The 14,405-nt window shown below is 46.2% G+C and overlaps 1 protein-coding gene across 1 annotated transcript; it reads left to right on the top strand.

Moving 5' to 3' along the window:
* The first annotated feature begins 1,418 nt into the window (after positions 1-1,418).
* Positions 1,419-12,554, top strand: KNSTRN (kinetochore localized astrin (SPAG5) binding protein). Its single transcript, XM_041731901.1, has 9 exons — positions 1,419-1,627; positions 1,818-1,912; positions 5,105-5,216; positions 6,147-6,194; positions 7,347-7,452; positions 7,670-7,763; positions 9,760-9,821; positions 10,578-10,652; positions 11,377-12,554. The coding sequence occupies exons 1-9, from the start codon at positions 1,419-1,421 to the stop codon at positions 11,506-11,508; spliced, it is 933 nt and encodes a 310-aa protein (XP_041587835.1). The 3' UTR covers positions 11,509-12,554.
* The last annotated feature ends 1,851 nt before the right edge of the window (positions 12,555-14,405 follow it).

Genomic DNA, 14,405 nt, shown 5'->3' with positions numbered 1-14,405 from the left:
GAGCCATCCAGGCACCCCAAACTCCCACTCATCTTTTATTAATCAGACATCACCTTAGATGTTTTCCCTAACTATCCAATTTCAACTAAATTTTCCCCGTTTTTCTGTCATAGCACAATTGTGTTTTTCCTTCATCGTTTTACTACAGTTGGTAAATACATATTTATTTGAGGTTTTTTTCCCATTTAATTGAGACATAACCAATAAGTTTGTGTGGTTGTTTACATTTCCTAGATTGTAAATTCCAGGAGGGAAGAGGCAAAGTCTGTCCGATATTTATTGCCCCTCCCCCAATCCTTCCTCTTGTAGGAGTGGTCTGGCACAGGGCAGGTGCTCAATAACTATTGAGTGAAATGAATGAGTGCATTAAGTGCTTGAGTACCCTTGCTCTATTCTCTAGTAGCAGCTCTGAATCTCTGCTTAAAATCTGGATTAAGTGCTGGTGCACCTGACTGGCTCAGCTGGTTGAATGTGGGACTCCATCTCCCAGTTGTGAGTCCAAGCCCCTCCTTGGTCACAAAGCTTACATTAAAAAATAATAAGGGCACCTGGGTGGCTCAGTGGTTGAGTGGTTGCCTTTTGCTCAGGCCCTGATCCCTGAGTTCTGGTATCAGTCCTGCATTGGGCTCTTTAAATCTTTAAAAAAATCTTTTTAAAAATTAAATAAATAAAAATAAAATCTGGGTGTTACTAAAGTTAGGACTGGGGTGCCTGGCTGGCTCAGTCAGCCGGTTATGCCTCTGATCTTCAGCTCAGGTCATGATCCCAGGGTGGTGGCATCAAGCCCCACCTGGGGGTCTGCGCTCATGTAGGACTGAGCTGGAGATTCTCCCTCCGTCTCTCCCCTTCTCCCTGCTCATATGCTTTCTGTCTCCAACTCAAATAAATACATCCTTAAAGTCAGGACTGCGGGTAGGTGTGGCGGGTATTTCGACCCTTTTTTTTTTTTTTAAGACTTTATTTATTCATTCATGAGAGACACAGAGATAGAGAGAGGTAGAGGGAGAAGCAGACTCCACGCAGGGAGCCCGATGTGGGACTCGATCCCAGACTCCCGGATCAGGCCCTGGGCCGAAGGCAGGCGCTAAACCGCTGAGCCACCCAGGCATCCCTATTTCGACCCTTTTAAAACCTCACTTGCTCCTCTCCACATGCCCATCTAAATATTCTTATGCTCTTGCCAATCAAGCATCATGCAAAATCCCTGACAATCACAGACCAAATAAAGAGGATTGTGACATAGACTCTAAACGTGACTGCGTGTGTGTCTCAAGCCCAGAATATGACTCATATTCTGGCTCATAGCTCCTATCAGGCCGACAAGGTGCACCACTCCCCTCCCCGCCCAGACCTGGGGCCTCCGACACTCACAGCCTAGAAGCCCGGGCTTTCGTTTCGGCTCTGCTCTGCCGTACAGCATGGCAGCCCCTCAAGGCGTGGCCCACAGCACCGCGTGCCGTACAACATGGCCGCCCACGGGGCGCGCTCAGAGTCCCCTCCCGCCCAATCACCGGAAGTTTCCATTTGAAAGCGCGGCGGCAGCCCGGGTAGCTGGTGCGGCAGTTACCGCGGAGCGTCCTTTGAACCAGGGCGACGAGGGCAGCGGCCAGGAGCTGCAGGCACCTGGGTTCGGCTCTCCTGGGGCGAGGGACGGGGCTGGATGGCGGGGGCGCGCGGGATGGACCGGGAATGGAGAATTTTCTTTCTCCCGACTTCTTCCCCGGGCCGAGCCAGGCCAGGTCGCGCTCTCCGGGGGCCCTCCGCCTACTCGGGCCCCCTGACCCACCAGAGGGTAACATTCACCTTGCACCTTCCAGGGCCCAGCCGTGCCGCCTCGTTACGATGACCAGCGTGGTTAAGACCATAGACACCCTGCAGCCTCCCGCTGTGCAGAGCGGCGGCCTGCCGTCAGGTGGGTGCCCACGCCGCCCTGCGGACCGGCCGGGGCGGTCAGGCTGGGGAGTACGAGGGCTCAGGTCGGGGGCCGGGAAAGGGGGGCGCGGGCAGGGGCCGGGCATTCCCTAGGCTCTGACAACCTGCTGACTCCCCTAGAACCGGGCTATCTATCTAGGTTTATGATGGGGGCTGGGGAAGGGCCCTGTGGTAGGATTTTAGACCTGCCCTCCCTCTTTCGTCCTCCCAAACCTAATCGTGCTGCATTCACTAATTAGATTCAAGTTGCTGATTGTTCCACAATATTATTTCCTCAAGTTAGGAATCCCTTTTTAAACAATTGCCCGTTTTATTTTCAGATCTGGGCTATCAGGAGGGACTGGGTTTGTTGTCAGGGAGAAGGGAGGAGAGTCATTTGAGAAGCCTCATTCTTAGAGGGAGGCACTATGGTTCGCACCGTGTCTCTCATAAGGTAAACTATATCAAAACATCAAAAAATGTTGGGTGAAGGGAGAGAGAGGGGCCAGGCTTAGCCACAGTTTTCCACAACCTTGGGAATAGAAATAGGATTAAAAGCAATATCTGATTGCTTTGCTATCTTGCTTTGTGTGTTACCGGGCTTGTGGTTGAAAGTAATCTCCTAGGCTCTGCGGTTATGGAGCTGCCTAATCTGGAGAGCAGAGCACAAAATAAGCTACAAACATCAGAACCTGTGTGGGAGTTTTTGAAGGAGCTATTTAAGACCCCTTCCCAGGGGACTCTTCCCAGGTGGTTGGTGCAGTAGCTGGATTGATCTGTGAAGTGAACAGGCTTTTCTCCAAAGGCTTATAGTTTTGTTTTTTAATCTTACCTGGCCTAAAAACACCTAAATAGTAATCTGGCATGGGAGCTGGGGCCAGGCCCCTTGCCCTCCCTTTGCCTTGGAAGGCATTGCCCTTCCTTGGGTGGAGAATGATTGGCTCTCCCCAGCCAAGTTAGAAGTTTTTATCTCAGCTTTCTCTCTCTGTCCCAGCTTTATGATCATATATAATCTCAGTAGTTTAATATTTTAAGGCTGTCTCCCAGGTTTTTTTTTGACTATATAACATACATATGTAAAAAGAATTGAAAGTTAGAAAGTGTAGACCTTGACCAACCATCCATTTCTCCTTAGCATTTATTTCAAGAAGACAGTCTTAGTTAAATCCTAAGTTTTTCCTATAATGAAGTCCTTAGGTTCTAGCAAGTACAGATTATTAGAACTGATTCAAAAAAAAAAAAAAAAACTGATTCCAGTCAATGAAGAGGGGTAATGTTTTTTTAAGATTTTATTTATTTATTCATGAGAGAGAGAGAGAGAGAGAGAGAGAGAGGCAGAGACATAGGCAGAGGGAGAAGCAGGCTCCCTATGGGGAGCCCAATGTGGGACTCCATCCCGGGACCTCAGGATCATGACCTGAGCCAAAGGCAGGCACACAACCACTGAGCCACCCAGGTATCCCATGTAGAAAGGTAATTTTAATCAACTTATTGTTAACACCTTCTCCTTGGGGTAGCCGTGTTACTGTGTATGACTTACTAATACTTGAAAGAGGAGGTAACTGTGTTCCCCCCAACATTATTTTTTACTTCAGACAGAGACCTTGGGGCACCTGGCTGGCTCACTTGGTAAAGCACGTGACTCCTAAACACCGGGTTGTGAGTTCAAGCCCTATGTTGGATGTGAGGCCTACTTTAAAAAATAAAAATAAATAGATAAAAACATGCTTACTTCAGAAACATCAAAAAGAACCCTTCCATTATTGCTTTGTGGGTAAGAGAACAGAAAAATAGGGTTTAAGTCCCCAGTGAGTGTACCTATAAAACAATTTGTTAGCCTGAGAAATCATATTTATTCCAAACTGCTGTGTAGCTAAAGTCATCAAAATAAAATCTGTGTCAAATACAGATACAAAATTTCCTGATCCTGTGATCCAGTCAATGCTTTGTACCGCATTTCTTCAATCTGATTTAATCATTCCAGCTCTTAGTTTAGGCCAAGCTGAAGGATGAACAAAGTGAACGTATAACTGGGAAACCCATGGGAGTGGTTTGGGGTGGGCAGTGGAGGAGCGGTACATGACTCCAGAACAAGTTACTTGAATTTGCCATGGAATATACATGATAGAAAGACAGTGTGGTGGAGGGCTGGCATAAGGACTAGGGAAGAAGAGTGTCCTGGCAGGGCCATTTCTCAGCTTATCTGGCAGTTACCCTAGCAAGATCAAAACAGAATGCCAATAGGGAAGCTCTGGACTTAATAACAAACAAAATAAAAGGGCTGGAAGTAAAGGCAATCAGCGTGGAAAAGGGAAAGAAAAAAAAAGGCAAGGAAAGAAGACTAGAGGAGATGATTTAGAAATGGTCTGCGAAGTAACCCGGGGAGCTGTGAAGCATTCCATTTACTCAACAAGTGGGTGCTGAACCGCTGTGACTCTGCCAGATACTCTGCGAGGCACTGGGGACACAAAGACATCTCTTAGATATTTAGGGAGACTGTCCAGTCAAAATAACTTAACAGTTAAAAGAGGACCTGTGGGCAGCCCCAGTGGCTCAGCGGTTTAGCGCTGCCTTCAGCCTGGGGTGTGATCTTGGAGACCCGGGTTGAGTCCCACGTCGGGCTCCCTGCATGGAACCTGCTTCTCCCTCTGCCTGTGTCTCTGCCTCTCTCTCTCTCTGTCATTCATTCATTCATTCATGAATGAATAAATACATAAATAAATAAATCTTTAAAAAAAAAAGAGAGAACCTTGCAGCAGCTTGAGTGTAGCCTTGGAGACCGTGTGGAGTGCCTGGTGCCAGAGTGCGAGGACCTTCGCCTGGTGGGTGGGTTCCAGTGGGTTCCAGTGGGTTCCGCTGCTGCTGAAGAAGGACTCCAGCTGGGTGCTGCCCTGCTGACAGCCACGCTGCCTCCCATTTAGCTTTCTGCTTGTACCAACATTCACTTTCCCGCCATTCAGTTTTCTGAATCCTCAAGTTCTCGGCTATCCTCAAATATATTGCACCATCATTTTTGAAGAATTTTGGTTTCCATCTCCAATTAGGCTAGAAGCCGTGTTCTTCTGAATGAGTCTTCACAAACTGAGATGGGCCAGCGTGAAAGTACAGGGTTCTGACAACCCGGAACAGAACGGTTAGTTGCAGTGGTTGGGTCACAATGCTTGAGATTTCACCCGCTTGTTTTCCTTTGCAGACACTTCTAAGAGCCTCTTACCTGTTAAATCCAAAGAAGTGGATGTTTCCAGATTTCATTCAGGAGGTTCAGAAAATGATGTTACAAAAATCAAGCCAAGACGAGAGAATGGGTGAGAGATTGTTGGTATCCGAGGAGAACATCTTGTTAGAAATTGCTCATTGTCAGGTTTAGAAAATAGGAGTCTTGAGAGCACAGGGCAGCCCGAGTCAGTTGTGTGTCAGAACCCTCTGTGTTGACCAGTTCTGAAGAGGCCTAGCGAGGGTCAACATAACAGGGACTTTCTTCTCTCACCTCTTGCTCTGAGTGTGCAAATGGCAGTATTAAGGCCAAACACCAGCCCTACTTGGTGGTCAGGGTGGATGGGGCTGCCCGTTAGCCTAGATTGCCAGTCTGAGCGTAGTCCTGCCCAAGCTAGTGTGTCTGTGTGTCCCTCTACTCAGTTCCCTTGTGAGCCAGGTTGACAAGAGATAGCCACACCATTGTGAGGAGCAGCAGGTCTGTCGGGTGGTTGAGGTGGGTCAGGATTTGGAGTCCATTCCCTATTAAGCCTTTTTCAACAGTCCTGGGCTGAGACAAAAGGGCATAGGCCCTCAGAGCTTCTCAGGCTGTTTGCATTGTATATAATCCCTGTTTTTTTCCTCAGAAGACCAGGCTCTTTGTTCTGCCTTGTTCATAACACACGTAACAACAATGCTACAAGTGTCTGATTTCTTTGTTGTTTTGTTTTTTAAAGATTTGATTAAAAAAAAAAAAAAGATTTGATTTATTCATGAGAGACAGAGAGAGGGAGGCGGAGACATGGGCAGAGGGAGATGCAGGCTCCCTGCAGGGAGCCCGATGCGTGACTCCGGGATCATGCCCTGAGCCATAGGCCTATGCTCAACCACTGAGCCACCCAGGCGCCCCCTTTGTTGTTTTTTTTAAACATAATATTAGTTTCAGATGTACAACATAATGATTAGGTATTTGTATCTATGGCAAAATGATCACTGCAGTAAGACTAGTGAACATCCTGATTTCTTTGTAATTGCTTCTCTAGGCAGGTCAAAGCTGCAGACCCTGCCATCAGGAGGAACATCAGAAAGAGGTGAGCATCAAGGTGAATGAGAGTTGGCCAGCATTTTAAGGTGGTGGATCTCAATCCTGGTTGTGCCTCACACTCACTCGTGGGTTTGTTTCATGTGTTACAGTCTGGGTGCCACCCCAAGAAATCTGAGTGGAATTTTCAGGGGTGAGGCACAGCCAGGTTCGAGACCCACTGTCAGGGCAAGGATCAGTGATGCTCCCATCTTGAGAACCAGACAAGAGCTTTTTGGGCTCCATGCCAGGACCACTGTTAATTGGAAACCAAACCCAGCTCGGGGCCATCAATAGAATGTGAGCCTTCAGGCTAGGAGGCACTGTGTGTGGTCAGTGACTCTGAGATGGTGGTGGTTGTGGTGGTGGCAGAAATCCTGGGGAAGGATCCATCTCTGTTTGAGGCTAGCTTGGATGTTCTGTAGTTCTGAGGACAGAAATAATACAAGCTGGAAAGTTTATAGAAATAGGTTCTAATCTCAAATCTATCATTTGGGCATGTGTTAAAAGATCTGAAGATAGGGGCCCTGGCTTGCTCAGTCAGTAAAGCATGCAACTCTTTTTCTTTTTTAAAAGATTGATTGATTGATTTTAGAGAGCGTGGGGGAGGAGCAGAGGGAGAAAGAATCTCAGGCAGACTCCCCGCTGAGCGCGGAGCCCCAGTGGGGCTCAATCTCAGGACCCTGAGCTGAAATCAAGAGTCAGGCACTTTACCAACTGAGCCACCCAGGTACCCTCAGCATGCAACTTTTAATCTCCAGGTTCAAAGTTCAAGACCCATTTTGGGTGTAAAGATGACTTAAAAAATAAAATCTTAAAAAAAAAAAAGTCCTGAAGATAAAGTACTATTCAAGAAAGACTCTGAGGGCACTGAAAAGAAGATTTAATATTGATGATGATAATGACTATTATTTATTAAGTATTTACTATGATGTGTCAATAGCTGTACTAAGAATTATATAGGTATTCTCTTATTTTTCACAATAGTGATATTATGCAATGTATTATCCTAATTCTAGAAATGAGGCAACAAAGCCTCAAAGAGGTTATGTGACTTACTGAGGATCCTGTACCACTATATAATGAAGCCAAGATTTGAACCCCTGTGTGTATGACCCCACAAGTCATTTTCTTAACACCTCCACCTCTTCTTATATTACAGCTACAAACCGCTGAGTAAGCAGAAATCAGAGGAAGAGCTGAAGGATAAGAATCAGCTCTTAGAGGCCGTCAACAAGCAGCTACACCAGAAGTTGACTGAAACTCAGGTAAGAGACCTGCCGGACCTCTTGTCACCCCTGCACTAGGTAATGCGTGGAATCCCGAGGGATGGCCCTGTGGGTGGAAGAAGACTGTATTGCCTGGTGCCCGGAGGGAGGAAGAGAAGACCCCAGGCTTGGGCCATGGCAGTACAAGGAGCAAGGGCGGGAAAGACCACCCGTGCAGAGCAGGACCAGCCTGATTGTCTGCATGGCACCTCACTAGGGAGAACTGAAAGACCTGACTCAAAAGGTGGAGCTGCTGGAGAAGTTTCAGGATAACTGTTTGGCAATTTTGGAGAGCAAGGGCCTCAACCCAGGTAAGAGATGGGACACAGTTGCCTTTGGAGGAGTCCGTGCACCTGCCATTTTCTGGGGTGATTGTGGACGGTGTTTCAGGATTCCAGCATCCCATCAGCTGACCCGTTTAGTGCAAGGGTTGCTTAGCACAGCCCTGAAGATTTGGAGGATCTTTTAGTTCTTTTAAAGATTTTATTTTACTATTTTTAAAAGATTTTATTTATCTGAGAGAGCAAAAGAGCACGAGCAGGGAGTGGGGAGAGGGAGAAGCAGACTCACCAACTGAGCAGGGAGCCTGCCTGATGTGGGGCCCGTGGGATCATGACCTCAGCCGAAGGCAGACACTTAACCAAATGAGCCACCCAGGCGCCCCTAAGATTGATTGATTGATTTTTAAGATTTTATTTATTCATTCATAGACACACACAGAGAGAGGGGCAGAGACACAGACAGAGGGAGAAGCAGGCTCCACGCAGGGAGCCCACGTGGGACTCCATCCTGGGTCTCCAGGATCACACCCCGGGCTGCAGGCGGCGCCAAACGGCTGCGCCACCGGGGCTGCCCCCTAAGATTTATTTTTAAGTAATCTCTGCACCCAACCTGGGGCTCAAACTCACAACCTCAAGATCAAGAGTCACAAGCTCTACTGACTGAGCCAGCCAGGGGCCCCTGGAGGAGCTTTTCTTTGTTCCCTTGTGATGTTGACTTTAAGCAACAGAATTTCAGTTATTGTGGAGGGAGGATTATCTCCTGTCTGAACACTTTATGCCATTCATTTGGTGCCACCAAGTATCATCTTGCAAATAGACCAGAAATCTTTTATTTCTTTCAAGGCAGAGAGCAAATACTAACTTTCCCAGATAGGAAAAGACAGATATGATACTGTTTCAAGGGCTCCTAAACATGGTTTGTCAGCAGACTCATAATGGTTAAATGTGATTTCTGTTTTGACCCTGTCCCTAGAGAGCAGAGTTTGTAGCAAAGAGAGGAGTAGAAGAAGTAATTGCCCAAAGACTGTACAAGAGCTTCAGACTGAGGTGAGGAGCCTAAAAATATCTAGGAAGGGGCCCAGGCCTCTTTGAATTCAGAAACACTGACTTCGAATGCTGCTGATTAACCTGTGATTTTAGGATATATTCTTTATAGTCACCATATACATTTTTGTATGATTTTAATTTACAATGCATATGCACTAATTTTACCAAAAATAACTTTTTTAAGCCCAAAAGCTTTAAAAAGTTTTTTTTTTTATTTTATTTATTTATTTATGATAGTCATACAGAGAGAGAGAGAGAGAGGCAGAGACACAGGCAGAGGGAGAAGCAGGCTCCATGCACCGGGAGCCTGACGTGGGATTTGATCCCGGGTCTCCAGGATCGCGCCCTGGGCCAAAGGCAGGCGCCAAACCGCTGCGCCACCCAGGGATCCCTTTAAAAAGTTTTTTGTCGGGCTTCTGGGTTGTTCATTTGGTTAAGCGTCAGACTCTTGATTTGGCTCAGCTCATGATCTCAGGTTGGTGGGATTGAACTGTCTCTCAGGCTCCTGGGGTCAAGCCCCGTGTCAGGCTCCATGTTTAGCAGGGAGTCTGCTTAAGGTTCTCCCTCTCCTCCTCCCTCTGCCCCTCACCTCACTCCACATGTACACGTGCTCTCTCTCCTCTCTAAAATTAAATAAGTCTTTAAAAAAACTTTAAAAAATAAAAATAACTGTTTGTATTATAAACAAACCCATAAAGTCCAACCTATACATTTCCTTTGGACACATTTCCTGCTAAGCTAAAGAGAAAGCAGAATGAACTTTTGAGCGTATCCAAAGCTAGAGAGGAGGGAGGTAAAATAAAGCTCTGAGGGAAGGTGTAGGTGCCCCTGCCGAGGTGAAAACTTAGGAGAAAGTCAGGGACCAGACTCTTTGAGAAGTTTCCCTCATGAATATTCCTGTTCTTGTCTTTGGAGGGGTTTTTAGTTTTTGTCTTAGGTGCAGTTCCCTAAGCAAGGCTGACTTTGTCATTTGCATCAGTTTTAGGCAGTGAGACCTCAGCATCACAGCGAGAAGCCACCACGGATCATACAGACTCTATGGTGAGGGTGTGGGTGTGAGTGGGGGAGGGCTAAGTGACCATGGGGCTCTGCCCAACCAAGGTCTCTGCCATATGCTCAGCAAAGTCCAGGAAGCAGCCTTTGTTTTCCATGATAGTGGGAGAAAGCAGTGGATGTGTACTCAAAATAGCATACTTTACTTGGAAGGCGACTTTGTGCTTACAGATATGAGTGGGTCTCAGTTAAAAATATGCTACGTTAAGACACATGATAAGATGGACCTGTATAGAGAACTTTCTGGCTTTTCGGTTCTCTACCAAATTTCTCCCCTTGCCCATTTACTGAGAACCGCACGATGGAAAGATCCAGCCTGAATTAAATTCAGCTTCTCTTTGGTTCGCTCCCCAAAGTGGGAAGGTAGTTGTTTGATATTGTCTTTGAGCTTCTATGGCCTCTTCCCCAGAAAGGTCAGTTGTCATCTTAGGATCATAGACTAACTATGGAAGCCTTCCTCTGACCCCACAGGCTAGCAGTCACATCTTCGATGGCTGTTTTGCCCACATTGCCTATATAACTAGAGCACATGCACGTGGGGTGGTCTGTCCATCCTGTGGACTCCAGGGGTGCCTAGTAGCCCAGCACGTGTGGGATGCTCAGTGAACGCTTGACTGAACAGAAGGGTTGTTGGTGATCATCTAATTAACATTTTGTTTCTTATGAAGAGGTTAGGTTAGTTTATATGAGGAAAGTTTTCACATATCTGTAAAGATTTGTTACTGTGTTGTACTTTACTCTTAGTTGCTGTTAGAAACATTGCAAGATGAGCTGAAGCTTTTTAATGAAACAGCCAAAAAGCAGATGGAGGAGTTACAGGTGAGAGGCAGACGTCATCCTGAGGCAGGATAACCATTTCCTGCCACAGGGGGCGGGTCTCTGGAGGACTTTTTCTTAACCAATTTATCTCTTTTTGATAAACTACTTTGTAATAATAGATTTATGGGAGCATTACAAAGATAATGGAGTTCAGTGCCCTTAATATTAACATTATGCACTATTGTAGTCTATTTGTCAAAATTAAAAAACCAACATGGATGCATTACTATTAACTAAATTCCCAGACTTCAGTTGATTACTGATTTTCTGTTCCAAAGACTCACCTCTACAGAGCTTGAGGCAATATGCAAAACGCTAAATTGCTCAAAGTAGGAGGTGGGCGTGTGTGTGTGTGTGTGTGTGTGTGTGTGTGTGTGTGTGTGTGTGTAAGTAAGCTATGCTTTGGAAACCTGATATCTCAAGGAAACCTATAATAGGAAACTGGATTCTTGAGTCTAGACTGCTTTCGATTGCTTGGAAGAATCATGGGACAGGACACGGAATCCTAGAGAATTTCATGGGTCCTGTTTAGACATAGGAGTTTGTAGTAGAGACCATTCCTAAACCCGGCACAGATGAACAGACCTAAGATAGAAAATCTCACGTCTGTTGGCATTCAAGTAGTCTTTCTCAAGGGAAGAGAAGCATAATCTCCTGAAATGGTGTTGCCTTTCATGTGAATCAAAGTTTTGTGGGTGTTCTTTTTGAATGTCTTTCCATGCAGGCCTTAAAAGTAAAGTTGAAGATGAAAGAAGAAGAGAGGGCCCGGTTCCTAGAACAGCAGACATTATGTAACAGTCAAGTAAATGATTTTACAGCAGCCCTAGAGGAAATGGAGCAGCTATTAGAAATGTGATAAAAAGCAAGTGACAAGATGGCTCCCCCAGGGGAAGCCACTTAGGACATCTGCTTCTTGGCCATGACCTTCTAGGACTCACCATCCCCAGAATGGAAACATTTTCTGCGTAGGATTAAGGACAGTTTAGGCAAGCGTGTGCCACCCTTAGACTGGTGGGCCCTCCTGAACCTCACACATACATTATCGAGGCTGGCAAGAGGGGGACAAGCTTTGCTTGGATCAGCCTTCTAGGCCACAAAGCAGCATGCCATTAGAATCAGGAGACTAAACCAACGCCAGCCAGAGGATCCCAAAGGTCATGTTCAGATGTGTAAGAAGAAAACCTTAATTGTACAGTGAGCACAGAGGCTCTACAGGAGACATCACTGAGAAGCCATGCTGTCCCCTTGAACTTGGAACACATTCTGTCTCATCATGGTTGGGCTCTATATCTCATTGTAAGTTAATGAACAAGAAGTTACTTGAAATTGCTTAATAAATGGGGGTGAAGGTATAGATAGCAATAACACCTACCTGAAATAATACACCTTGGAGCTTTTAATCTAAATCACTTTTTTTAAGTGCTAATTGTAAAATAAATATTTCTGTAACTATCCTGACTATAATATTAAGAAATGAAAATAAGCCTTTTAACTGAAAAATGTCCATTGAACGCTCTTGACCTGATCTAGTTGACAAGTACAAAACCTCAATCTAACCCAGATTTTTTTCTTCTACTTAAGTTCTCTGTCGCCAGCCTTGCTGTCTTCCAGGAGCAGTAGCTGGTCTTCTGAGGTTGTCCCCTGTTCACAGCAGTGGGTGCCAGACTCCATCCCCCAGGCGTGTGTCACTAGCTGCCTGTGTCCTCCCTATATTCTTGAGCCTGGTTTTCTGCTGCAATGTTCACAGCCAATCCTAGACCTGGCCCATGTCCTAGGTCAGCTGAAGTCCATGGCAGGCTTCCCCTCAGCTTTACCAAAGGCATGGCTCTGTTTCATTTCTTTGTTCATCCAGGCAGATTTTGGCTATCTTCCCTTTTTTTTTTTTTTTAAAGGTTTTTATTTATTCATGAGAGAGAGAGAGAGAGAGGGGCAGAGACCTAGGCAGAGGGAGAAGCAAGCTCCATGCAGGGAGCCCAATCTGGGACTCGATCCCGAGACTCAAGGATCCCGCCCTGGGCCAAAAGCAGGTGCTAAACTGCTGAGCCACCCAGCCTTCCCGCCCCCCAGCCCCCCTTGAGCATTGAGACTACCACCCAATCGGGCTAAGTAACACCCCCAGCCTGACTTTCAGGGCTAAATTTCTTTGCCTTCACACACAAACCTTCGCATAGTTGGTAATAGCCCAGAAATTATCGGGGAAACCCAGTTCCATAATTCTCACCAGTGACAATGGCTGAATATTTTCTTCTACTCATTTTCAGCATGTTTATAGCTTAAAAGGTTATTTACTCAAATGAATCTGTAATTGGCATTTCTGGCCAAAAAAATAAAAAGTTCTACTTCCTTCTTGGAAGGAGAAGGGAAGAACTCAGCTGTGGGATCCTGACCTCCTTGCCAGGCTTCCCTCGGTAACAACTGGGAATGTAACTCTCAATGCCTGTTACCCATTTTTCCCAGTGCGGAAACCCTGCTCTCTAGTGGCCTGGGCTCCCAAGGGGCCTCATGGTTCTTTGTACCACCAGCTGGTATTTGTGCACTCTTGCCTTCTCCCTCCTCCGACCTCTACAGCTCCATCTGCCTTTTGTACATGTGTTCTGGGCACTTAATCTGATACCGAGGACAGATGAACTCATGTTCTATAAACTCAACAAATAGTGATCTGTACCCTCCACTTTGCCAGATGCTGTAGGAAACTTTAATGTAGCATGGCACTCTTTTTTTTTTTAAGATTTTATATATTTATTCATGAGAGACACAGGCAGAGGGAGAAGCAGGCTCCATGCAGGGAGCCCGATGTGGGACTCCATCCTGGGACACCGGGATCATGCCCTGAGCTGAAGGCAGATGCTCAACCGCTGAGCCACCCAGGCGTCACTAGCATGGCATTCTTAATCTCAAAGATGCTTGTAGTCTATTTGGCAAAACAATGTGCAGGTGATATAAGTTCAATAACACAGCAACACTTGATTAACAGTGGGTTGTGCGTGTGACATAGTTGTGTCCTCTAGTAATTAACTCTGGACTAGTTTGGTTGGGGAAGGTTTGAAAAGGGGCGAGACTGGAGCTTGAAGGAAGAGCAATTTGAAGAAGCTGGCTAGATAGTTGAGAATTTTCCACGTTGGTGAGCACATGGAGGTTTGGGGAGAGAGGAACAAGCTCAGGGCGAGGCAGCTTCCTTTCCCTTCCCCTCTGCAGCTCCTCTGCCTGACTGTTCCTGAATTACAGCCTGTGCGGTAAACTGATAATCTCGGTCAACTGATAATCTCGTAAGTAAACTGTTTCTTGAGGCACCTTTGTGGCTCAGTGGTTGAGCATCTGCTTTCAGCTCAGGGAGTGATCCCAGGGTCCTGGGATTAAGTCCCACATCGGGCTCCCTGCAGGGAGCCTACTTCTTCTCCCTCTATGTCTCTGCTTCTGTGGGTCTCTCATGAATAATTAAAATCTCTTTGAAAAAATAAAATGTTTCTCTGAGCCTGTGAGCTGCTCTAGCAAATTAAACCCAAGGAGGGGGTATCATTGGAACCCCCAGGGAGAAAATAAAATCATTTAATGCTTCAGAATAAAAAGCTGAGGGGATATACAGATGAGTCTTGGGAAAGTAAGGGGAACTGGGCTTGTTTGGAGGTTCAGGGTGAGAGGGGACTATATCTGACACTTGACGGGGCACTTGTGCTATGCCAATACATGGTGTATGTGTCATATAGAGGCATATACACATAACTCCTTGCTGCACTTTTCAGGTAATCCTCATTA

Source organism: Vulpes lagopus, chromosome 2 (genome assembly GCF_018345385.1).
Source record: "Vulpes lagopus strain Blue_001 chromosome 2, ASM1834538v1, whole genome shotgun sequence".
NCBI classification, from domain to species: Eukaryota; Metazoa; Chordata; class Mammalia; order Carnivora; family Canidae; genus Vulpes; species Vulpes lagopus.
Note: the sequence above shows the minus strand (reverse complement) of the source record. Positions and strands in the feature narration are given on the sequence as shown.